Source organism: Toxotes jaculatrix, chromosome 18 (assembly GCF_017976425.1).
Source record: "Toxotes jaculatrix isolate fToxJac2 chromosome 18, fToxJac2.pri, whole genome shotgun sequence".
Taxonomy (NCBI): Eukaryota; Metazoa; Chordata; class Actinopteri; family Toxotidae; genus Toxotes; species Toxotes jaculatrix.
The window spans coordinates 12,612,409-12,639,228 of NC_054411.1; the positions used below are offsets into that span (position 1 = coordinate 12,612,409).

The 26,820-nt window shown below is 40.9% G+C and overlaps 2 protein-coding genes across 2 annotated transcripts; both read right to left on the reverse strand.

Moving 5' to 3' along the window:
• Positions 1-11,165: 11,165 nt before the first annotated feature.
• On the reverse strand, positions 11,166-14,008 carry wfikkn2a (info WAP, follistatin/kazal, immunoglobulin, kunitz and netrin domain containing 2a). The gene is made up of 3 exons (XM_041063084.1): positions 13,790-14,008; positions 12,590-12,906; positions 11,166-12,366 (listed from the first exon to the last, which is right to left on the reverse strand). The coding sequence occupies exons 1-3, from the start codon at positions 14,006-14,008 to the stop codon at positions 11,166-11,168; spliced, it is 1,737 nt and encodes a 578-aa protein (XP_040919018.1).
• A 4,851-nt stretch (positions 14,009-18,859) lies between these two features.
• ankrd40 (ankyrin repeat domain 40) lies at positions 18,860-25,553 on the reverse strand. Its single transcript, XM_041063363.1, has 5 exons — positions 25,007-25,553; positions 24,089-24,237; positions 23,235-23,879; positions 22,499-22,680; positions 18,860-21,596 (listed from the first exon to the last, which is right to left on the reverse strand). Exons 1-5 carry the CDS (start codon positions 25,138-25,140, stop codon positions 21,453-21,455), a joined length of 1,254 nt encoding a protein of 417 aa, XP_040919297.1. The 5' UTR covers positions 25,141-25,553; the 3' UTR covers positions 18,860-21,452.
• Positions 25,554-26,820: the final 1,267 nt, after the last annotated feature.

Below are 26,820 nucleotides of genomic sequence, written 5' to 3' on the forward strand. Positions count from 1 at the left end.
GCACATGTTTGTTTCATTGTGAGCGTCATTATGTGTGGTCATATATATCCTCAAGCATCTATGTGCATGTGCATGTGTGGTTTTGCCATTACATAACAGGTATCACATGAATGCAATGTAGTGATGAGGGACAGCCACCCCTCTCTCTTTTTCAGCTTTAAAAACAGTCTGACAGACAGATTGACTCACCAGCCCATTAATAATACACTCTGCACCTGTCACTGTGGGCCTCACACACAAATGGCTGGAAAAAGTACTAAAATATTCCAAACATAACTGAGTGAAAGGATTACTGACCCACACACAACAAAATAGAATATTTAACTTAGTTTTATGTTAAGTATGAAAACATAACATTTGTGCGTTTACACACAAACTTAAGTGTGTACATGGGAGATTGCTGTGTTGGTCACTCATGGTCAAGAAAAGCTGTGAATGAGCTGGATAAGAACAACCATAGTGCAATGAGACAACACTTAAATTTTTGTTGTTCATTAAAAAACAAACAAAAAAAACTTCAAGGACAAAGTAAAAAGTTACATTTGAGGTACAGCAAAAGCTTTTGAGTGAACACCAAATATCAGCTATTAAATCTCTTCTCTTCTCTTTTCTTCTCTTCTTCTCTTTTCAGTGTTTGCTATAATTATCTAACTGCAAACAGCAAAGCTGCTGCAACGTTTTCAGCTCCTGTTCTGTCCCAAGGCAATATCCTGAGCAGATGAGCCTTCAAGGGGATAATCGTAGATGCTGCATGTGTGTGCATATGCATGTGTTAGTGCGTGTGTGTGTGTGTGTTTGACACAGTGAGAAGTGGAAGCTCTGGCAGACGACAGCACATGCCATCTGCTGCTGTGCACCTCGTAAGTGTTATATACAAACACAAATCACACACACACACACACCCCTAACAAAAAATATATGATTATGTCTAAAAAAAACACCTGTACCAATACATTCTTAGTTACGCCCCCACCCATACATACCTCCACCCCCAAATGCACATCAAAGTCGTCTGTAAATGAAGGTGGAAACTAATGGCTGCTCAGGAAGACATTTAGGCTCTGAACAGACATTAGAAAATATATTAGATCCGATGTACAGCATATGGAAGACTGGCTCAAGGACAGAGCCAAATTACCTGGCAACTGTACGAGTCAGAGTATACACACATATGTACAGCCCATTTTCAAAGTATGGGAGTCAAAGGTGGAATGTGTTTTTTTGAGTCGCAGTATCAGCATCTGACTATAAAAGAAATAAATGGTAGGTGGGATTGCTGAGTGCACCTGGTGCAAACATCTCTTATAAGATTATAAGAGATATTTTGTGGTAGTATGTATAGCACACTGCATTTATCAGGTTGACTCATGTAAGCCAGTGAGCCTGAAGAAAATTATTTTTATATTTTATTATTCTTGAAAAGGAACTACAACGCTGCAAGTATGTGGTATTCATGGAATCAGTGCACAGAATGGACAGCTTCTCAGGCTAAAAGAAAAGAAATGAAAGGTCAACTGCCATTGTTGCTATGTTGAAGATGAATTTTTTTTTCATCACTTCATAAATTGATTCATAAACTTTTTCACCCCACTTCAGCTGGATCTCCAGTTGTCATAGCAGCAGTTCAGACATGGTGACATCCCCAGGCATCAGGCACACTTTCGGGTGTGATCCCCTTCTGGCCTGTTGCTGTCTGTTCAAACAGCCTATTAATGGTCATCTGGCAGGTGATGTTCCCTAATAACAACTGTCAGGCTCTGTCACCTACACTTTCTGATTGTCTTACTTTATTATTTGTTTCTGTCTTGTTTTCTTCTCTCTGTCCCTTGTTTTGGCCAAGATCCACCATGGACACTCTTTGCTATTTGAGCTTCTGTTTTTTTTCTCACTGGCACAGGAGACAGCAGCGGTCAGAGGTCAAGTGTCATGTGATTTGGATGTTTAATACACACTGACATGCTGCCTAAGCTGCTCAGGATGAAAGCATGACGTCATGAGATCTACCACACATAAATGCACACACACACACACACACACACACACACACACACACTCTCTCACAAGCCTTGATTAGATGTGAGCTGCACGTGAGGATTTCAGCTGTAGCCAGCTTAGAGGTGTTTTCCTTGCAGCCAACACACATTTATGTAAACACACACTTATCAACACACACACAGGCACTCCTGCCTGACAAAGGTTCGTCTTTGGAAAACGTCATTTATCTTGCCTTTTACCTGTTGATTACTAATCATCCCCTCTCTAAACAAATCTGAAAGGACAAATCATTCACCCGTGCAGCCGAGCTTCCCTTCCACACAGCTGCTTTTTATGTTCAAACAAGTCCACAGCTCTCTTTTTCCGTGAGAAATGTTTTCGACTCATATGGTAATACGGCAGAGGGAGAAATAGGTTTATGGCTTTCCTGCCATTCAAACCCACAGAGGGAGCCTTTCCATAACAAATGATAAAAGCATCGATTAATATTCATACTCTCTCACAGCGGAGAGGCACAAACTGTGGAGAAAGGAACCTGACTGCAATCCAAAAATAGTTAGACTGCAACTTCTCTCTCCTTCTCTGTCTCTGACAGGCCCAGGCATTTCCTTCCATTTCAAGTAGTGAACACTTATGTAATGCTTCTCTTGAAATAAGGTCATACACCTAAGCTGTATAATATACATTAATGCGTGTGAAAAGGAGCAACCCTGTTTTCGCAGCAGTATCTCGATATTCTCTGTAAACTGTCAACAATGCAGAAACCTTGTAGGACTCACTGTGAACAATCATTGTCACAAAGTCACAGATTCAAAATTAAATTAACTGAAAATCAGTTACTGATTACAAATGGATTATAAACTGTATACAGTCAACAAACTCTATCTGGTGATGGAATAGTCTTTAGGAGATTATGACCTACCAAGGAAACTATGTGGCGTGTATATTTCTCAACTATGCCGGGGCCCCCCTGTTCTAAAGTAGGGTCTCTGACTTATTACATAAGAGCCAACATGCTACAAAAGGGATGCCATTAATGTATTTTAAAATCACCAAAAAGAAAAAAACAAAAAACAAACAAGGGAGAGATACAAAAAGAGAAAGAGGCAGTAGATTTGCTTCTGTGGAAGGTTTTAGGTATTTTGGTTTGTTTGGATAATGGAGTTATCATTATAATAATTATTATTATTATTTGGTTTTGGGGAGGTTCCTAATTGAGTGAAATGATAAGAGCTGATTGAATTTGCTACATTCTTCAAGGACAACTTTTAATATGGAAAATCCTCGAGCAGCATTTCTTTCCATGTAGTGAACCTTAATATAAAGATTGTGGGTTGAAAACAATGTAAAAAGAATTTTTTGTCTATAGATGCATGAATACAATAGCCCTCCCTCTTTGCAGATTATTATGAAGAGATACATCTATAGATGGAGTCACAGACATTTATCTAACATTTAACATTTAGGTTTAAATTCTTTCATAGATGGGCAGCAGCATGTAGAAAAGGGTGACACGAGATTTGATTGCATAAGGTAATTTTAAAGCAGATCTAGCCTTTTTTTTCTGTAATTGTAGCAGTGTATCAAATGACTGTGTGACGATGTGAAAGGTGCCACTCAAAGTGATGAACTTACATATTTTACCTGAATCTGCAGCTCCCCTCTGCTTTCACAGTGAGTTTCAGCTCATTGTTTAGATCTCTGGCTCACACCTTTACTGCTTTGGTTTGCTCTCACTGCCCTCACAGCATCGTTCTCGGCTGCATCACGCAGCTGTTTTCAGTGAAAAAGCTCGAACAACCTACTGTACACTACCGGCTCAGCACCAAACAGCAGGCAGACACAGTTAGCGACTAACTGCTGAATTTAATAAAGGAAATTAGTCAGGGATATTTTACCTGCATTCCTCTCACCTCGTTAAAAGAAGAAGTTTCTCTTACGTTTTGGCAGATTCAGTATCATTATTTCTGAGTCTAAATGAGTCTGTGCTTGATGTTTGTGCTTGTCTCTATAAGAAACAGCATGAAATTGGCCTTAGAGCAACAACTCAAAAATCAAACAAACTGTCCATACTAACTATCCCCGTTAGTAGTCTAGCACTCCCTCCAGTGTCTGCAGAGCTTAATAGCAATTTCAGCAGAAACCTGCATCCATTGGCCCCTCCGGTGCCACAGCAACGGGGGCTGTGAAGTCATTGTGGCCGTAAGCAGAAAGAGTGCTATTTACAGTGCCTGTATAGACATGAGGTCTGTCTCAATGAGGAAAGGTCTGGTATATTTTCTACATGAACAAAAACAGGCTGAATTTCTCCTGTGCACATGAGCTTTGAAAAGTAATGCATGATACTCTTGTAACTCTTACAAAACACATTATAATGCTATTTAGAGATGTAAGGTATAAGTAAACAGTGACAACAAACAAGCCTGATGTTTTAACAATAATAATAATAGTTTTATATATATATATATATATATAAACTGTTATACACAGGTATGCCATATGATTATTACATTACATAAATATAAATAAACATACAGTGTTAGGATAACAGTGGAGCTCCTTACGTTGAATAGTAATAAATAAATATGGACGAGGTGAGAGAAATGCACATTGCGATGCTTGGAAAAGGATCCAAATACTTGAGGAGACAAGAAGCTTATTCATCCAGGGGATGAAGGCTGAAAGAGAAAATATTTTGTCAAAGTCTTTTGGACCCATTTAGTGCAAACAAGCGCAGTTCAGTGGCTGTGATCAGCACTGATGTGGGTCGCTGTGTAAAAGCATTCAGCCTAAATCTGTACAACCAGTATTGAATGCACAGCTCAGCTGTAAGGTCCTGAGTATATACTACTACTACTGGGTCACTGAAGAACAGTCCCACTGGGCCTAATTACAGCAGCATTTTGGGGCTCCCCTGCTGAGTGTGAATACTGTATGTGTGTCTGTAGGCTCGTATACGTGTGATAGGACTTTGTATTACACCGTCAACAAAAAGAGGACAAGACCATGCTGCAGCATCATGCTTGCTCTGCATGAACCACACACTTATATGTGACCAGAAACATTGCTGGGCTTTGTTGTGGGTCACAACTACGGGTCACATAATGCCTTGGGACTCACAGTGACTTCTTGCAACACACATCAGTTACAAGACTCGTATTGGCCAGTGTTGGGCAAGTTACTTGACGAATATAATCATTTATAAATTACATGTTATCCATTAAAAAAGCAAAGCATTGTGATTAAACAAACAACCAGTTTGGAGGAATTCACTGACCATCAACAGTGTTAATGTTAGCCTTAAAAAGTCAGACATTACTGTACTGTACAGTTAATAGTGTACTCTGTGTGTGTGTGTGTGTGTTTTGTGTGCACTAGCACTGTTAATAATCATTAAAATCAGTGAAACATTTAATGTGAGAAGGTCATCTCTCTCTCTCTCTCTCTCTCTCTCATCATCTGATTGCATCATCCCTGTCGTCTCAAAACACTGCCAGAGGTGTCAGTATCACTGGTCGCTCCTGTGTAGCTTCCCTTCCTCTCCTGCAGGACTCTCCTCTTTCTTTTCCACTTGTGGTTGAAGAGAATTCAGATCAGTCACATCTACAGTAACTGATACTCTTTGCTTCTCTCCTGAGAGCTGCTGAGCTGTGCTGACGTTCTGCTGGGTCACACTAGGACAATGGTCCTCGTCCCAAAACAGAAACAATGTGAAATCCCTGAGTAACTCTCTGTGATGCCTGTTTGGGATTAGAACATTTTGTCCCGAGCATCCCCTTATCCCCACCCCCTCCCTCTGTGTCTTTTTTGGCCACTCCCGCCCCCCCTCCCTCGCATTCTATGGCTCTCTGGTGTCTGTTTGGATTCTTTATTTTTTTTATTTTTTGTTACTCTCTCTATCCTTCTCATTTAAAGAAGCCTTGAGTATAATTGAAACTAAAGCTGATTTTCACTTAGGCTTGATTTTTTTTGGGGGGGGGGGGGGGGGGGGGGGGGGTTCACAGAGTGCACATGCAGGCTACAGACAAACACACATACACAAGCACTTTCCATTTTGTGTCAGCATTATCCCTCTATCTGAATTTCATTCCAAATTCAAACTAACAGACAAGGTAGGTGTATGTGCGCATAATACATTTGTGTGTATGACCTGAATCAAAACCAGGCTGGTTGATGCGACATCTCATTAAAAAGACAGCACACGCTGGCAGCACATCTAAATTTCACAAACCGAAAGCCTCAGGCATTTTTGTTTGTTTGTTTATTTAATGTTCATAGATTTCACTTAATGCAAACAGGCTCCTGTGTATTTATTCAGGAGAGTATGTGAATATGTGTATGTATGCGTGTCATGGTGGATGAGGACTAGCAGCGTCTGACTAGTTTTGAATCATATTTTACAATCTATGGTGCACACACACACAGACACACACTCACTAACATGTACATACATTGAAATGGTAGTGTAGCAGATGCAAAATTTGTATCAGGGATTTCTATAGATTGGTGATAAGTGGTAGGGAGTCAGTCTTTATACTGATGACTTACTTTTGTGGTTGTGGTTTGGTAGTTTGTTTGTTTTTTTCTGTCCTGATTATCAGTGGTGTGAATCCATTCATTTCTACATGTAAGCATACTGTATTTGTGTTTGGTTCCATATGGCATGGCATGTGCAATTACATGTTTATATTTCAAGTGGTATTTAGTGTTCTAACCCCTCTATATTTGATAATTAGAGGGCACAGGTTTGCTCAGTGCATCATGTGAGGCTGTAATCTAATGGAGAAAATTGCTATTCCTCTTCCATGACATGGTTATTTTTCACGCTAAAGAGGGTGTGGAGAATGTTATGAGTGAATCTCCTGCATGGTTGTAACGCAGCAGCACATGTAAAACATCTATCTATCTATCCATCTATCCATGTATCTATCTATCTATCTATCTATCTATCTATCTATCTATTTAGATGTAATAAAGTAGGTATAGATACAACAGAGAGACATGAGGTAACAGTGTCCTAGTTTCCCCCTACATTGAGCAGGTACTATTTTTAGAAAGCAGAAAGATAAGGGGGGAAAAGAATCCCCTGGAGTCGACAGCAGCAGTTTTATGTTCTGGACATTTTACACCCTCCTTATGCTATGATGACCTTTCTCCCCTCATCGTTCACTCATCCCAGCCCCCACCCCACACCCTCTGCTCCTGTATGTCCTCCCTCTGTCCTCCTGTCCTTTCTCCTGTCTCCTTACCTTTCTTTCCCCGCCCCTTCCCTTCCCCCTCCTGCTCTTTTATCTGTTCTCTCCTTTCCTACTTTCAGTTTTCCTCTTGATCTATCTCGTCTCCTCCAAATTGTCTCCTACTTCTCTTCTTCTGTCAGCAAACAGTGCCATGTTGTTGACCAATCAGACATTTGCAAACATGCAGACCTTATATTCACCGTCCACCTTCACCTGTCTTAAATAATAAACAAGGAGAGGACTGCCATGCTGCAATTGTGAGGCTGTGTATAAGATTTAAACAGACAGAATCAAGCTTGTGCATCAGTGTGTTCTTGTTTGTGTGACCACATACCGTGTAATAGCAAAAAACTTCAACATGAAATGTCCCTTGGTGACTGTAAAAAAATTTCTACTCTAACTCATACTCATCACCAATAATTTTAATCCACTGCACTCGCACAGTGTGTTTTTTTTTTTTGTGTGTGCACATTCGTGCATGGATTTATAGATTATGAGAATGCAGTGTGCTGGTTTTCCACATTTTATCTTGGTAATTTATGAATTTCTATCGTTCTGTCCCTCTGTCTGTCCCTTCCCATCTGGCAGATTTTTATTCTAACTCAACACACAGACCAGCTGTGCTCTGGAGAGCTGCTATTGACACTGTGTGTGTGCATCTGTGTGTGTGTGTGTGGGTGCACACACACACGTCCTAACACACATACAGTGCATCAGGCACGATCTACCAGACCATCTGGCTGACTGCTTGTGGAGGCATTCATAGGGCAAGTGACACTGTGTGTGTGCATATACAATAGACAGGAAATTACATTAAAATCCATTTTGAAGCTGGGATATAAAGTAATCTGTAAAAGGACATCTATCCAGTGAACACAATATTGACTTTAATAATGCAAAGTGTTATTTACTTGATTTCAGTTCTTTACCTTTTAGTCAAATTTATATAGATAGTGATTCTTATTTTCCGAAGCTTCCTGAACAATGTACTGATCACAAGTAATTTTTTTTTTCATTTAACATATAAAACTGTGTCTTTAAACATACATTTATACTACATACATACTCACATAATGTGAGTTAAACTGACTTTTTGAGATACATATTTTACTCAGTGTATTTTTATACTTAAAATCTCTTTCTACAAACAAACTTTGTTAAATATTGTGCTGCCACCCAGTGGACATCTTTGTTCACAGCACAAGAAGCAGTAATGTAGTTTTCCCACTATCTGACTATTTACTGAGACTCCTACACACAGACATAGAACTTAATGCAAAAACAACAACATCACAAGTCCTGAAAAATCTCACACATGCTTTAAAATGAAGCAGACTCCCACACATCAGAATAAAGCATGATTTTAACATCTTGATGCATTTGGTTACCAAAAAAAAAAAAGCACATTAGTCTATTTATTATGGTGAACTGGAAATGAGTGCAGCAGAATTATGGGTAGAAACTGTTCAGTTATCCAAAGCAAAAGCTGTGATTATGGTTATAGCATGTGAGTGCATACATCAGAGGTGTCCACACTGTTCCACACAGGTTCCGTGTGGCTGCAGGTTTTTGTTCCAACCAATGAAGAGCACACAGTTTGACCAATCAACTGTCTGAAGACTGAGATCAGTTTATTAAATGAGTCAAGTCTGGTGTGCTGTTGCTTGGTTGGAACAAAAACCTGTAGCCACACGGCCCTTTGTGGAACAGGCTGGACACTTGTGTAAATTCTCTGAGCAAGATATCTGAGGTAAAACCAATCTATGTACAACCAATGCCCCTTTTTGGGTTTTAGCTTTCTTGAAAGAAAGTCGACCATCCCTCTGAACACCAACAAGTTCTCCACTGATACTGTGTCACTGAGGGCATTGTGCCCCCGCCTTTGTACCTGTGGCCGTCTGGCTTATTATTATAGTCTGTCTGGCAGGCTGCCTGGCTGGTGGTCTCTCAGTGAACTTGATACTGAAATCAGCAGCCGGCTGTGATGTGTAGGGCATCAAGGGGGCCGTGTGGAGCTAGTCTGGAGCTCAGCCAGTCACTTAACACTTGTCAACAGTTCTAATGAAAGTGGCCTTTTCCTTTGTGGCCTCTTTTTCATTAGCGGGATCAGAGGTCACCACCCAAGGCTGGCTGTCTGTTAGTCTGTGTGGGCAGACAGTTGAGGAAGAGGGCTGAGGAAGGGGCTTAGAGAAGGGGATATAAGGGCAGAGGGGGAAGGGGGAAAACATTCAGTGGCTGGCTGGTTCCTTATGTTTTGTTTCCTGTACATCCTGCTGGTCCTGGTGACTAATTTTCTGCTTAAGGTATCCCACAGTTCCAGCATTCGTCAACCCTGAGCTGATTCTCGCCTGACACTCTAACTGTTTGCACCTTCATACTCATGCATTTTTTCATTTTTCCATTGTCCTAATCTCTTTCACACCAGGATCCAGCCACAATCTCAGCATGTCACAGAATGATTGTATAATTAAAAAGATGATTAAAGTATTAATCTGTATCCTAACTTCAGTTTCAGTTTAATTTAAGTTGAACTCAGGGGTTACATTCTTCTATTTCTTCTTGACCTTTTGCTCTCCTTCCATTCCTCTCTCTGTTCTCTATTATGCCCCTTTAACACAGATGTGGCCAACAGAGAGAGAGAAGGAAAGAGAGAGAATCAGCCAACATCCCTCTCCTCCTCCTCCTCTTCCCCTTCACCCCGGCCTCTTGCACATGAAAGGGGCCGCGCAAGGCCAGTGGATGGCCGGTGGGGTGTGTGCTATGCGAGGGCCCCAGACCCAGACACAACACAACACACAGCTCTGCAGGCCACCACAGCTGGGCTGGAATGTGACCTGCTTCAGACTTTAATGCCAGACTAGGCCCTGTGTGTGTGTGAAATCCAAGTGGAAGGAGGAGGACATGGATGGAGGGATGTCAACCACTGAACAGCACAAGTCTTTCCTTTTTAAACTGTGAGCACATTGGGTATTTCATCTCTAGCAGGGCAAAAAGCACAACAACATCACAAAAGTTGATTTCTAAATCAACTTTATTCATTTTGCCATCATATTCCAAAAAAGTTTTAATGAACACTAATATAGATAACATAAAAATATGTCTGTTCTCTACTTTAGATTCACCGAGATACACACACACGCACATATATATATGTGTATATGTACATATGTTTATGTTTATATTTATGTATATATATATATATATGGCCATTGCCCTATAAGAAATAGATCACGAAAAATAAATACATACATATTCTGTATTGTAAATTAAAACTTATCAAAATAGATTCCACAAAAAAACGGAACCAAAGAGCTTATTTGATTCTGGTAGATAAACTGAGGCTTCACATTGCATTACCGTGAGCTCAAGGGCTCAGGACAGCTGTTATACAATGTCTATTTTGGGAGGTCCCACATAAACAAAGCAAACAAACCAATTACAATAAAACACACTGCTAAATGGAAGATATTAGTGTACCCAAGATAACATTTTGAGAGGAAAACTATAATGTAATTTTAATAAACAGCAATGAAGATTAAATATTTTGTACAGAGTAAATGCGCGTGACTATTTCTATTCTACTTGCCTTTTCCAGACAGTGTGCCCCAGGTGTTGACAGCAAAACTATCTGAGCTTGATTCTAAAAAAAAAAAAATAGCATTTGTGAAGAAATCATGAATGAAAACAACTGACAAAAATGATCAATTACAACTATGAGGTGATTATATAATCTTTTCAGAGGTCTACTGAGCAATAAGGAGCAAAAGAAGGAAAGAAAAGCATCTGATGAAGGCAACGAAACCTCCAAAGTTACAGATAAGTTACCAGTTTTGTGTTTACTTGCAGTCGGTCAGACTGGTGAGGTCACTGGAGCTTGGAGTAATCTGAAAACATCATAAGTGACTTTCAGTGAGTATGAACTTTTGAAAGACTCTACTGGACGGCAGAGAAATCTTTAAGGAAGTCGCAGGTTTTCTTGTGAATAACCTCACGAAGCTTCCTGATTCTACGAGCGCTGGAGGAGCCTACGAAGCTGTCGGGCTGAAGTATGGCCATCCCGTTGTGAACATCTCCCATGATGATGAGCTGCCCGTCAGCTACGGTGATATTGGGGCAGGGGCAGTTCCAGTCCATGTTCAGAAGAGTCACCTCCAATGGTTCTTTGCCAAAGAACCTCAGACCCATCTTCTCATCTTTCAAGATCTCCTCCACTGTCACCAAAGCATGGCCTGACTCTTGCTCCTCTGTCAGCTCAGTCACACGCCCCAGGATTACAAAGTCACTCTTGCAGAAGCTGGTAACCATCTTCCCACGGGGTTTACACATCTTGCAGTTGTGGTTCTTCGGAAAGGGGCACATCTCTTCACAGGCCTCTTTGGACTCAAAGTTGTTCTCGTTGCCGCCGCAGCCTCCATAGACGAAGGACTGGCACTTCTTCAGGCTGCTGCTATAGGCCCAGCGGGGCTCGTAAGCCTTGCAAGGCCCTTGGAGGCTTGGTAGGCTACAGGGAGCCGCTAGCTCTCCTCCACATGACAGCATGCAGGCTTCGTAGGTGTCGAAATGGTTACGGTTTTTATTGCACTGACTGTAGGTGAAGGTGAAGCAATTGTTCCTCTTCGGTTCATAGTACCAGCTCATGCTCTCTTCTCCACAGTCATCTGTGTCCGGGCTCTTAAGGCACTCTTCAGCTGGAAAAGGCAGGTTGGTGCTATTCCCTCCTTCATTCTTACCTTTCACTTCTCTCCTTATCACGACCAAGGGAAAGTGTGCTGATACACTTCCCCCTACATTTTTGGCTGTGCATGTATAGATGCCGGCATCCTGAAGTTGTGCATTGTATATGACCAGCTGGCCAATGTTAGTAACCACAATGTTTCCTCGAACGTGATTAGGTCTCATTATGGTGTTCTCTTTGCCCTTCAGCTGTTTCTCCCAGGTGATTTCCGGACGTGGCTTCCCAGACACCTCACACAGGAAGCTAGCTGTCTCTCCAACAAAAACAGTGAGTTGGGTGGGGCCACTGTGTATGGCGGGGAGTTGGATGTCAGCTGGGAGGGTGGTCTGGAGGGCAGTGGTGGGATGTAGGGTGGTCTCCGCAGGGATTGGACTGGTGTTCGGCCAAGTCAGGTGGTACCTGTAGGTGGTTTGAATAAGAAAGTAATTAATCAGAGTCAGGATACGTCAAAGCCTCTTCTTTAACTACGCTGCCATATTGGACACAGTTCACATATATTTTTCTACACCGGAAAAAAAAGTTGAGTTTTCCAAATGTCTTAATTGTGGCAATTGAAAAAAGACAACTTTACCTCATCACACCAAAAACAAAAAGTAGAGATCTAAAATACTTAACATGTTACCTGCAGGTGACCTCAGAGATAGAGATACCCTTGGAACAGGCCTCTGCATCCATGTAGCACTTGTTATAATATGTCATGCCATCAGATGCACACGTGAAGTGGGGTTCCCTCTCACAGCGGTCCCGGCACTTACAAACAGGCTGTCCATCCCAGATGTCGCACTCGGACCCTTGCTGAGAGCACATGAACTTGTCGCAGGTGGCGCCCTTTGGCATTCCAATGGGGCCCTTGTTGCCCTTGATGTCTATGTAGCGTGCTGCCACACAGCTCTTGTTACCACATACATTCAGGCAGCACTTCTCAAACGTCTCACAGTCCTAAAGTTGGACAAGAAACAAAACTTTTGAACCATATACCAGCATTTTTTTTAACAGTTGAGATACAGTGTGCAACAAGATACTGAATAAAACAGTGAAAATGGTTTGATTCTTGATAAAATCCTTTCATTGCGATGGATTCTGATCAGAGGGTTCCTTAAATGCATGTTTTCAGTGTGTATGAATTCATGATGACACAACATGGATAGTTAATGTAACGTTTAAAATTACATAACCACTAAGATTATTTTTGTGTTCGGTTTCTGCTTGCTAGTTTTCTTTAAACCCCCCTGTGCAGCAGTTCATGCACAGAACATAGAAAAACAGGAATCATTCTGAACTCTTTAACATAGGGGGTCTGTGTCCCAATCTGCCATAGGACCTGGCAGAACCTGTTATTTTCCAGTTCTGTGGAGCCCTTATGTATTTAGAACACATGGTAAACGTATTAGATAAATTTACATCATAAGAATTAACGTAGGCTGAAAACAATATAGTCACTATGCAGTTCATTAATTTGGGTGCTTGTTCAACCTTGACAGTTATTCTTAATTTAGTGTTACCCCAAAACAAAAGTGGACCTTCAATTCTCTGCAAAGCATGCACCCATTTACAAATCACAAGAATAAAACAAGGCAATCTGATCTATTTTTGTAATGTCCTTTTTTGTTATTTTGAGAAATAGAATAGTTACAAAGAGATATATATTGTAGTTATGACTTGATATCAACACTCTGGATATAACACTTCTGAAAGTTTTCTTGTTTGCATAAATCGTGACTACAACATGATTTCTTGACACTGGATGTAAGTTTGTTGACTGCAGACGAGCGGCGTCTAAGCTCTGCAGTCTTCACGTTTCACATGTGGCAGGAGAACTCACCTGGTCAGATTCACACTCGCGCATACAGGTGCTCATTGCATCCACCCACAGGTTGGGGTTCAGGTCATTCGGGCACAGACCAGCGTGAGAGTACACCACCTTTGCCACAGACATGGGCATCGGCATAGCTCTCACGCGACAACTGTCCATATAGAGGAATATGGTGTAACAGTGTCCCAGCAGAAACCAAATCCATCGGGGAAACAGCATCCACCACATATCCGGCGCGTAACAGAGCGGACGCAAAAAAAAAAAAAAATTGAAGAAAACAAATCCAACGAGAGACAACTGGGTTTAACACGAGCTTCAAGTTTTGAAAAAGTCTTTAAACTCTCTTTCTAAGCACTGGAATCAGATTAAGCAAGGAAACAGCGAAAATATGAGCGTGCGGGACCGGTCTCAATGTGGAGAGCTCTCCAGGTTTGTCGCTCCACGTTTAATAGTAGCAAGAGATTAGTGCTGCGGTGTGCAAACCCACTTAGGATCTAACTACATGAATTACAGTGACCTGTCTAGTCGGACAGCAAATCCCAGCTGAGTTACAGTTATGATCAACTTAATTAAAGAAAGGGGGGGGGGGGGGAGAAGTTCTCCAACAGTTTGCAGGCGCTGTTTCACAGAGGACTGACGAGACACCTGTGCGTAAGGCGCTGGCTGCCTTAACCCTTAGCTTGCAAAGCCGGTGCAAAGCAACGGGGATATTTAGCTGTATTTTTTTTTTTTTTTTAATGCAGGAGATAAATTTATTATTTAATTTATGCACGAACTAAACATTTTAGAGTGGTGTCTTCACATATTTAAGTAGGCGTGAAGATACAAGCTGTTAAATAAAGCCTATAAATAATGATGAAAATAAAAATACCTAATTTTGTATTATATAGCCACACTATGGCACATCTTCTTATTCTCACTTGTAAGTGTTAACAGACTTCAACTTACATCTCAGCTAACAGTTATTATTCTGTAGTATTTTATATTGTTTTTTGCATGTATGTTATAAAATAATATCTTGTCTTGTCACAGTTAAAACACAGATCTTTGTGACAGTCGTGTGCAGCATGCTGCGTGATTTAAAAAAAAAAAAAAAAAAAAAAGCACTGATTACTGTAAAATCTCTTCTGTCCTTCTGAACAAAATGTCAGTCTCCAGAAGGTGGCACCAAACTCAGTGCAGTTCTTCTAGTCTAAGTAATCTTCTGTGGACTCCTGTTCTGATTTGACTTCCTCTGAAAGTGCAAAGTTAATCTATATTGTTTTATTACCATTTAGAATACATAATTATACTTTATGCCTGATATATGCTTTGTTAAGATTTTTATCTATTTGTACAGTGGCTGTACATTCTGTATAGTAGTTAGGTGGAACTGTCTGTCATCCTCCTCCTATTACTACAACTTTTTTTCCCCTCCTCAAAGTTTCTGCATCCACCCCCCTTCAAACAAAAGACCAACAGAGACCAAAGTTTCCAGACAAGTGATAGCAGTTATACTGGTGTGCCAGATGGCGGTGCCATACCGGCTACCTCTGTAACGTCTGATCCAACTGTTTTGGAGACCCAAATATTTTTTTCTCAGATTACCTTAAAAAAAAACCTGACTATTTTAGATAGTGTGACTTCAACGTCTGCCATACTGGAGCTAAATGTTGCAGTGTGACGCTGAACACAGCCAGCATAGAATCAATCACACAGAGTTACAGATCCTCTGAACTGCAACTGTTGTCCAAATTCTGGTGTCACATAACATACTATTCCAATTAAACGATTCAGCTGAGAGAGCATGCATCCTCAAACAGCTCAGTTTGTTTTATGTGTTATGGCATGTGTGGCCATAACACGTAATCTTTAATCCAAACCATTATCCAAATCTTTGGAAATGCCCCAACCAGTGAAATGGGTTAGTGATGAGCATATGCACAAAAATACAAACAAACAAGCAAACAAACAAAATAATACAATGGTGTGAAACGCGAATGTTGCACTGCATTATTTGAAAACAACACCCCAGCTGTAAGATGTATGAGTAGTTAACATGTCCATCAGTAATGGTGCACTAAATGAAACACTTTGGGTTGAATTAAACAGAAAATCAAGTTCAAAAATCATGTGAATATTTAAGGCATTGTCAGTGCTGGAATATTGTGTAACAGACAGGAGAGACAGGAGAAACCTGAAGCAGGGCACACTGAAAAGGATTTTGCTAGAGACCAAACAGTGGCACAGACCAAAAACCTAAAACTTAAAAACCTGGTCTACCTTCATCTTTAAAAGAACAAAAAGTTTAACATTTCAATAGCTTCATCGTGTCTATGTGTGTGTGTGTGTGTGTGTGTTGATATGGAATCTGTGCTTCCCAAGCTGAGTCCCTGCTGAGTCCAAAGAGGCCCAGTGCTTACCAGGCCAAACCCTGCAGTCTCAGTCCGCTGTCTGTGAGTCCTCTCTGGAAACACACCACCACACGCAAAAAACACTTACACATGCTCTCAGGTAAGATTCCTCTATCTGCATGCACATAAAAAGCAACCAAGTGTAAGTATATAGGGAATATGCTAAACAAACACACACAGCGCATGCTCTCAAATGCATGCAAATGCACAAACACATTCAAGCTGTGTTTTCAGTGTCTGCTCACCCACTCACCCCCTCTGGACCTCCACCCCTAACCTTCAACCCTCAAGACCCTGCATTCCCAGCATAGCCGACACTGGGGCTGCAGGGCATGTCACATATTGAATAAAGCCACACGGAGGACCCCACGCGGGGCGCTCTGATGGTCTATCTGCCCCTCAGCTCATGTATTGTCTGAAAACAGACCTTGACTTTGACCTTCGCTGTGCACCCACGCCATCTTTCTGTTCAAAACAAGTCACGTGATGTCTCCATTACTGTTTAGTTCCAGCATGTAACAGGAAAGAGATTGCACAGCGCTGTATACCAATAAAGGTAAATTGAGTCTTCATAAGATGGGGGTTGCAGGGTGACAGAAAGACAGGTGACTGTCTACCAACATGAGAGCACTTCTATTTGATTTTTCAGTATTCATATTAAACATTAACCACACTGCATAAATCAATCACGGGATGTTAAGATTTATACTTTTAAGCTACTGTACATCTTACTTACAGTTTCACCATTAATCTCTGTGGCTTTACAGTGTCATGCATGCATTTGTGTTGTGATTAAGTAGCTCTGTACATTGGCTTTGAGCATTATGCCTGTTAGAGAGGGGCACAAATTGCACCATGGGCCATAGTCCAAGCACATCGACCAAGGCACGTACCTGTGAGTAATGTCGCCTTCTGCCTCCATTTCTAAAAGGCTCTTAGGGGTTCTTGACCATGCAGGTCCACAGCTTCTCTTGCCCATGACTGAGGCCTGGGAAGCTGGTGGAGCTGGTTCAAAACAATGGAAGTGTTATGACTGTTCATACTAAGCTTATTATGGGTGTCTCACTCCAGAACAAAGGAGAGAGACACGTCCTGCCACAGCAGGGCCCTAAGCTGATCCCTCAGCCCCAGTCTAGACACACAATACAACATGCCGATGGACAGACATGCAAGCATAAATGCACAGATTCACGGGCGTCCAGTGAAATGTATATATGCTCATTGCCATACATTGCTTTGTCCATATATTTAGGTTGCGCATACACACACACATACTTAACTTTCTCAGCACTGTTCTGCTCAGATTATGCAATGTTTGTGCTCTCCAGATCGCAGTGTCTGAACATCTGCTCGCCACATGAGCACTATTGTATTCATTTCACTTAAGAGGTTAAGGTGTCCGTATGACCATAGCTTAGGTGTTGTTTATGTTCTTTAAATCAGAAAGGGAACATAACAAAATGTCTCGTTAGTGAGGTTCATAACAGAATGTACAACACACTGGCTTGCTGTGCAAGTGCAGGTCAAATGTGAATGGACAGGCCAAAGACAAAACCACAGCTGGACGGTACAACAATACTGAACCTTCAAATATGGAACGTTTCCAAAAAATGTTTTGTGTCAATAATTCACTTAATAAGTGTTAATAAACTGGCATGTGTGATTAATAGTTTAAAGGAAGTCTAAACCAATCAGTGAACATCATTATCAGTTTTTCAGCATTTTCCTTTTCCAGCAGTTATACATTTTAGTAATAATAATATATCAGCTTTGCAGTTGTTGCAGTCTCTGATTATTGCAGAAAATGTATTAGACCTTGATGTGTATCTATCCTGAGATTTAAAAAAAAAAAAAATCATCCCACATAAGAGGATTTATCCAGTCGACTCCTCGGGTGATGGCTCAGAAAAATGTAGCCAAGGCAAAAATTATTCTTCATTGGTTTATTAGAATCAATGTGCTGGTAGGATCTCATCCGAATAAAAGTGTATTTAATTTGCCCTTGAAGGATGCTGTACTTTTTCTAGTGTTCAATAATGAAATAATTCATTCTAAAGCAGGGAGAAATCACTTTGAAGATCACTCTTCCCATATTACATTTATCAGTACTAGAAAAAAGTTGTATTTACTTCTAGTAGTCCTGCATGAGAATTGTTCTAATTTAATTATTATTAAGAATTTTGCATTGTTTGCATCAGCCTGAGAGGACGACTTGACAGTCATGTTCATTATCGCTTAAGGGCCAAGTACTGATGATGCATCCTCTAACACAGCGAGGACCAAGGTGTCCAGATACTGGTATGTTTTATTATAAAGGTGAGATGGGCTGGTATCTAAATAACACATGAAGTCAATTAAATCCAAGTAGAAAAACGCTATCCTCTCATTATAACTTTAAGTGGCTTGTAACTACAGTGTGCGGTTCTCCTCATACCAACATTTGCTGTCCTGCTCCCTCTAGTGGTTCATGGCTGAAACATAACATTTCAAGACACTACTGGGGATTTTACCCCCCAACAGGACAGCCTGCAACAGAAGCCACAAAATACATGTAACCAGTCCCTTCATTCAAAGTGAGAATTAAGATAGATATTCAAACTGTTCATGTTAAAATCACTTCAGTTAGTCAGAAGGACTTTGCTAAGACACAAGGTCAGTTTGAGAGAAAAAGAAGGAAGAGATCACGTAATTCACCATGCTTTATCAAAGAACAGATACAGGTCTCCAGAAACGAAAACACACAACTTAAAACAGTGCCTAAGATTATTTCTACAAGTACACAGGACGTACTGTATATAAAAATATCAGACTCTGAATGCATAGGTTAAGTCAAACTGTATTCTGCTTTTTTCTAGAACAGTAAGCAACCCCACAAATACAATGTTAGTCATCTCCTTTCCACAGAATCAAAGATCCTATAAAAACCCATTTCAAACATGCTGCTCTCGCTCACCCAGGGCACCAGACCACCACGCTCCTGCCACCTCACACATGTGGCACAACTTCACTTAATAAAGCATTTAACATAGTTGGGAACATAAAATAAGCACTCTTGGTAGTCCTTTCTTCTCACAGCAAACCCCCCACACACACACCCCACATTGCACTTGGCTTCAACAACGGCATCCCAGCGCTTTTCATCCCATTGTTGAATTCTTGCTTTCACGATAGTAAGACTTTTTGACACAAAACACAACAGGCCTAGCTGGTTAAAAAAATTATACAAATTAATAAAAAATATATCATAAAACATACAAATACAGTAAGAGCCTCAGGTATACATTTGAACAGTAAACAGTTACCACTGGGTAAGAAACGTTTTGATTGTAGGACGTGTAGTGAGCGCCTGCTTAAAACAAATGAGACCCAGCAATGAGAATTAAAGGAATATAATGTGTTGATGAAAGCAGCATAGACTACATTACCGTCTGACACAATACAGCCGTGTCCTCTTCACCCGACATGACTCCGTTAAATTCTCAATATATAGTAGAATAATGTTTTTTTTTCTTGTCATTAGCGTAAATCATCATGTTGTCAGTCTCCATTTAAGATGGACAGTAACACCTCTAATTAAGGTACCAAACAGAGAACACTGACAGAACTCAAAATTAATGTTATTGTAATGTTATTTTAATAACAAATTACTTATTAGAACTAGACTGGCCTTGACAACCGAACTGAAGCCATATATATATATATAGTTATTCTGTGTTGCAAATCTAGTCACCAAAGAACACAGCCTAGATTTAAACTGTGGTGACATAGTGCAACAGTGATGAACATATCAGGAAAAAAGTAATAATTTGGATTAGTGTTGGAGGAACAAGGAAGCACTCAATCATAAAACCAACAATCCTTTGCTATATCTTATTTCTTTCCTCTTCACTTGGGGAAAAAAAATTATCTAACAAGGCTGCATTCTTTCCTGAAGCAGTGATAGTTTTTTTCTGCAGTTAGTATCTTTGCTGGCTAGATTAGTTTTTGGTTTTGATTCTAATTACAGTTACACAGAAAGACAGCCAACAGAAAAAAATCCAACAGAGGGCTTAATTTATATGATAAATTAAGTGTGAGCCTCATTCGCAACCTTTGCTGGGACTTGAGCCTTGTTACTCTCGAGCGCAAATGCACTGCCTCGCTTTACTAGTAAGAATCATTATGACTCAAAAATGAAAAATAAATACTTCACAGTTGACAAAGTGTTATGCTGACTGACTTGAGTAACACACCCTGCAAAGCAGAAGTGGTAATGTGTCGTAGAAAATAATAATAATTAAAAAAAAGTTAGTTCTGTTTCAAGTTGCTGCATGTTTATCTCTGCGATATACATGAAGGTTTTGTCTTACGTGAAAAGACACAAAAGAGAACAATTCAAACAAAACTAGTTATTACTTTTCCACAGTGTACGAATGACCTAAACCTGTAGGGGAAATCAGTACTCCTACTCACATGTATCCATCTTTGTGTGGATACAGATTAAAGCCTACTGTATGTGTGGTCAGCAAATAAAAAAACTATTTCAGTCCACAGTTACCTAAATCTCACCTGGTGTGAGATTACCTCCACGTTAATGATTAGGTCAGTAATGGATGCCCTCTGCAGGAAAAGATGCAGCTTTATGCCTACAGCATTTATGAAAGTGTACTCCAACTAGAATATCTGATAATTCTATAGGTCAATTTGTTAGAAATTCAAGTTGCCGTGTGCAAGTCCACTGTGCTGCAACTTGTCCTGTTCTGTGGACTGATGAGGATCTTATCAGTACGAGTTATGTAAATCCTTCCTGTCGTCCTCTGCTCCCGGTCTCATCAGACCATTCTACTCTGTGACCATAGTTCACAGCCACTATAGGGATGTGTCCATATAAGGCTATTGCAGAATCCCATTCAAGTCCATTCCATAAGGAAGACAGGCCAATGTCCCCCTCTGTTGTCCCACAAGAGCCTTGGCACAAAGTGCAGTGGGAGGAGAGAAAGAGATAAAGAGAGAAGAGAGGGGCCCAAATACTTTCGCACATAATCGAGTACACCATGCATCAGTAATCGCTTAGAACCGGTTGGGTACACTAAAGCGGCAGGAGGGCCAGAGGAGGACAGGAGGAGGACAATAGCTACAGAACTTGAAAGAAACAGAAATCCCAGTTAGGAAACTGGGGAAACACTGAAGCCAAACAAAGCTGTAACAAGGGACCTGGGCAGGCAACTAGTTATTGTTGCTTGAGGGTAGCTACAGAAGCCCATCATAAGCGGGGAGACCTCAGGGGCTACGCGGTAGCTCTAGTAAGTGAGGCGAGAGGCTTTCATGTTGTAGCAGGGTCTGTCTGTCAGGCCCCCGGTCCCAGAGAAAAGGGACAGGCCCTCTGCTTTCTCCAACACAACCTCCAACTCCTGAAAGTCCTGCAGCCGAGCCACGTCCTTGTCCTGGACAGGGAAGGAAGATCACATTTAAATAAACAACCAATTTAACGACTAATCATTCTTTTTTTTTTTTCAGGAGAAATATAGAAAGTCCTTTTGAAATTATTAAGCTGAGACCATTTAATCATTTGAAATGATTATTAATCATTTGAAATGATTATTAATCATTTGAAATTAGAAAAAGGTCATACTTTCTACCTCAACTACTGTATGTTGCTTTGGGATGTTGAGATGTGGCATTTTTCTGACATTTCACAAACTAAACAATTAACTGAAAAAAAAAAACTCCATCAATACTGAAAGTTAATTGCAACCCTAAACCAAAAAGCTTCCATTCCACAATTATTTTCAGTCTGGCCAGGCACCACACTCACCGTCACACCGTCATTATTTGCCAGAGACAGTGGGTAATGACACAAATACAGTGTACACACAGGGTAAGGGAGGTTTCAGTGGTAAGGTAAAGTGAGTCAGGAACAACCTAATTGGAGAGTAGGAAGTATAAGTGTTAGACAGCCGTGGGCTACAACTTGAGCCCCGTAGCCCCATTTTTTCAAGCTGGTGTTTAATTTTTTGGAAAATTTGCACCATTAAAAGTTTGCCAAGTTAGTTAATAGCATTTTTTTAGCCATGTCTCCGGATATGTACAGACAGCTATCACTGGAGTACTCTGACAGTGAAGAAAACCTAAAAACATGATGATGATTCTCAGGCATATTTTTTCTGAATTTTTGTCTCATACAGAAAATATAAAAAAAATAACCAGACACTTTCTTTAAGTTGACAGATCAATGTATTTTTGCATCTGTGTGTGCATTTACACGTTGCTAGTACACTCATGTTCCCTTGTGTATACACTATGACAATATTAAGTTGTGCACAGTACGCAGTCTTCTTTCCCATACCTTTCTCAACATGGTGTTTGGCAGCTTGCGGATCTTCTCCACGTGCTCAGCGCTGATGTCTAACTCGCGGCAACAGACCCTCAGAAGGGAGCGGTAGGTGAGCTCCTGGCGGTCCAGCTCCACCTCAATGAAGTCATTCTCCCGTGCGTTGGGGTTCTGAATACGCACCTTTAATACCAACTCTAGAGAGAAGGACCAGAGTGATACCTCACTATTAACAAAGATATAGTGCTTTTTAAGAAGAGTGTATACAGCCCAAGCCGATAGTCACTGCTTATGACTGACATGTCTTATACATTAAGTAACACAAGCATGAACGAAGACTGAACGAACCACACTGGCTCTGTGTCATAATTTCTCTAAAACTCAGGGAAAACTTGATTGAACCCTTCGCACTCCGACCATCTTATGCTTAAACAATTTTATGGTTTTTGATTGGATTGACTGTTAAAGATATTTCTGTCTCTGTTAATGAGGCCTGTGACAGTTCAGTCATTTTAGTGAGTGAGGCTACGTCCACAAAGAACCCTTTCTGGTTTGACAAGTTGGCTGCAAACCCTCAAGACGAACCAAAGAATGATGACAAATGAAAGCAAGAAGCGTTTTCACTGTACACACATATGGACTTACAGTGGCACCAGACTGATTTTCAACAGTTAAATTCATGGTATCTTGTCTGCCTCAAATATGTATTGGTGGACAGTGGGCTCGTTAAAATATATAATTTCTCTCTCACCTTGTACATTGACAGGGAAGGTGCTTGTGAAGAAGAAAGGCTGGAAAGCTGGCATAGGCCCACCGGCCTGGCCGTAGCTCAGCTGCTGTGGGACAGACTGCTGCCTGCTCATAGTTGGGTTAGCGCTGGCCACCGGCGCCTGGACCTGGCTCCCACTGTTGCTGGCCAAGCTGGGGCTGGGTGAGGCCAACGGAGATGAGCACATGGTCCCATTGTGCGCCACCGCATGCGGGTAGTCAGTATGGTTGACAAGGTGCGGTTCAACTGATAGGTCCATGGGTACTGTGCAGTTAACAACGGTGTGGTTGTGGGATGAGGGCGGGCTGGGTGACACACCATTTTGCTCAGTCACAGAAATGAATTCCCCAGCTGGGGCTTGATTGTGGGTGGTGGTGTTTGAGGGAGGAGTTGGGCCATCTGAGACTAGGCTCTGTGATTTCTGAGGCTCATGAGTTGGAGAAAGGGAAGCTGAATCACTGTGTGTGTCCTCAGTGTGTTCTCCAGAGCCATTCTGTGTAATTTGCTGTGCTAGGATGACCTCTGACTTGTTGTCCATCTTGGAGTACATGAAGGGTGGGTTAGACAGGTAGTTGGGAATGATTGGTAACTCAGGCTCCTTGACTTCAGGCACTTCCTCCACCTCAACTGTGGAAATAATGTGCATGAAACAAGAGAATTATTTCCTTAGAAACCTTAGATACCCTCATACAATCAACACTCAATGTGACATCCTGTACAATTTATGTCAAAGTATAACACGGACTGTAACATACATCACACATCACATGCCACTAACAAATAAAGACTTACAATCATGTGACAGGTAACAAGGAAGTGAGAAATGTGCAGTTTACCTCCTAATAGTCTTTTGATCTCTGGTTTGGATGTGAGTTGTGAGGCCAGCTCATCCTTAGCCGTGAGGATTTCTTTGTCTGCTCCGCAACTGAGTAAGTAGGACACTATGTGCTTATGGTTCCTCTTGCATGCCCAGTGCAGGCATGTCCTGGTGGGATTATTGAAGAGAGAACACAATTTAATGAACCAAACCACTGCCAGATTTGATATGATAAAATGACTTTAAACTTTATACAGTGGTCTAAAGTGAGGATCCTTTCAGAATGACATTTAACATGGTTCCACCTGTCATCACACATGTTGTGTATTGAACTAGGAAGCAGCAGTCAAATACTACCTGAACAATGGCAGTGCTTGTATGGCAATGGCATACAGAACAAAAGACATATTATTTCGTGTATTATTGGCGTATGTTATTATATATTAGTTATGTTGCATTGCATACTCCCAATATTGTACTGCGGATATAATACGCAACACTTTTTACAACCTGGTGTTTATATTAGGTTGTGTTAAGTTATTTTAGTCTGATCTGGTAACTGAGTTGACAAACTAGGTTAAGTATCGCGATGAGAGCAGGTTTGTCCTGTCAGTTTCATTCACTGGTCCTTTCTGTTGTTTTGAGAGGACCAGAAAAATGGCACTTTAAACTTCAAACCATCTCATAACACTTGTTAAAGGGGCATTTATATGCTGTTTGGATAAGAAAGCTAATATGGAGCCTAACTAACCAGCCTTGCTCTGCTTAATAGGATAACACTGACCGGCTTTAATCCCTGTAACAACGCATTTGGCTGCAGTGAGTGCACTGAACTTTTCAATAAGCACCGAAAACTGAGCATTTACAAAAAAGTGAAGCGAACCAACACTTGTTGGCTCGCGCAGTGAAGGTTGTAATTATTCATTAAAACACTCACCATCCGTTTATTTCGTTCTGTGAATTAACATTTACCCCGCTCTCCACCAGTGTCCGCACTTCGTCGATGTCCCCGATGGCAGACGCCTCTCTCAATCGCTCCTGTAATTCTTTATCCAACGAAGTCGTGGACATTTTGGAACAGACAACTAGCGTTGCGAGATCATAGGATACACAAAAGCCTCTCGGATTAAGTTGCCAATACTAATCGCCTGACGATTTTCCTACTGATGGCAGACAGGTCCACTAAAAATAACCCTGCCAGCTAACATTAGCTACCCGGCTAACCTTACCTACTGGCTAGCTTGAGAAGGTGCTAGCAGAGTCTTTGGTGCTAGCTTATAGCAGAAAATCGCTTCGGCTAACGTAACTCTTCGTGTTGACAGTCGGGGCCTTTGGCGTTTATGCGGCACGTCCCGTCCTCGCCATCTACCTTTGTTGTTAGTTCACGTTCTGTTGTTAGTTACCACTGCCAACACGCGGTACACTCATTCAATCCATCAGTGGTGTCAGAGCTCCGTCAGTGGGCTGCCAAAAACGCCACCGCCTCATCGGGGGGCATGTTTAGATGTAACAACAGTGAGTGCAAATGTTAGTTCCCCTCTGAATACGCTCAGTTGTTAAACGCGTGTTGTTTCCTCTTAACTTAACTCGTAAGGCATGATCCATTCTGCAGTTCTCGTTATTAATAATAAGAAATAAAAGATTTTTAATATATGTATTGATGGGTCAGTCGTCAACCGTGCATACAAAAAAAAAAAACAGTCTACGTATTTTTCCATACAGGGTCACAAAAATGTGGTCAGATCCTTCTAGTCCACATTAAATATTTTATAATTACTGAACAATTTATTAATAGGGCCCATTTATAGGGCCCATAAAGTTAACGGTCTCAGATGTGTTGGTGCTATTACCATGAAAAAATGTGGAGCAGTAATCTCTGTGAGAACTAGAGTAACAAAGCACGATCAATAGTAATAATCATTACTGTTCATTCATTTCAGATTTGTACACTTTAGTTTTATTTATTACTTTATCTGTTTATTTTGAAAGTATTCACCGGAAGTGATAGGTCTACCTTGACGCTGGTATGGGGACCATTGTCTGTATATAAATATAAATGAATAAAATCTTTAAATATAGTATTTGATATTGGCCAAAAAGTTTAAAGGGCGAAACACCTCACTAAAAAAAACTTGTTGTTTTTGAGACGCTTAAACTCTTTTACTTGATGCAGCAACTCACTCCCAGCACAAAGATTCCACCACCTTCTTGGAGAAAAATGCCCCCAGGTCGCCAGAGTTTGGAGCTCCTGCATTTGGTTACAAGTTCTCATCCACATCACATTTTATGTCCTCTCCTGCATGCCTGATTCATCCTTGGCAATTTTAGGTACAGACATCCAGCATTCATTGTGTCCAAGAGGGACATCTGATCATGAGGCTAGTGGTCATAGATTTTCAACCAAAAGAATTCCTATATATGGAAGGAAAAGAGACACCTTCCAGGAAGGGTGCTTTTAAACACTATTGCTCGTTTTGCAAAATAAAACATTTTAGTGATGAGGACCAACCGGCTGGTCTTGTTAATGTACATTTGGTTAATTGACCCCGCACCGCTGGGGTCGGATCAGTCTCCATATGAATTGTGGATAACCTCCTCACATCAAATGCATAATTTAAAATTTTATCGTGGGCAAAGAATTGAGATAGCCCTTTGATTTAGTAATATTTCTTCCCATGCATTTACTAAAAAGACAGTGGTCAAAGTCCATAGGATTAACATGGTCGTGCCAAACGTTTACTTCCGGTTCAG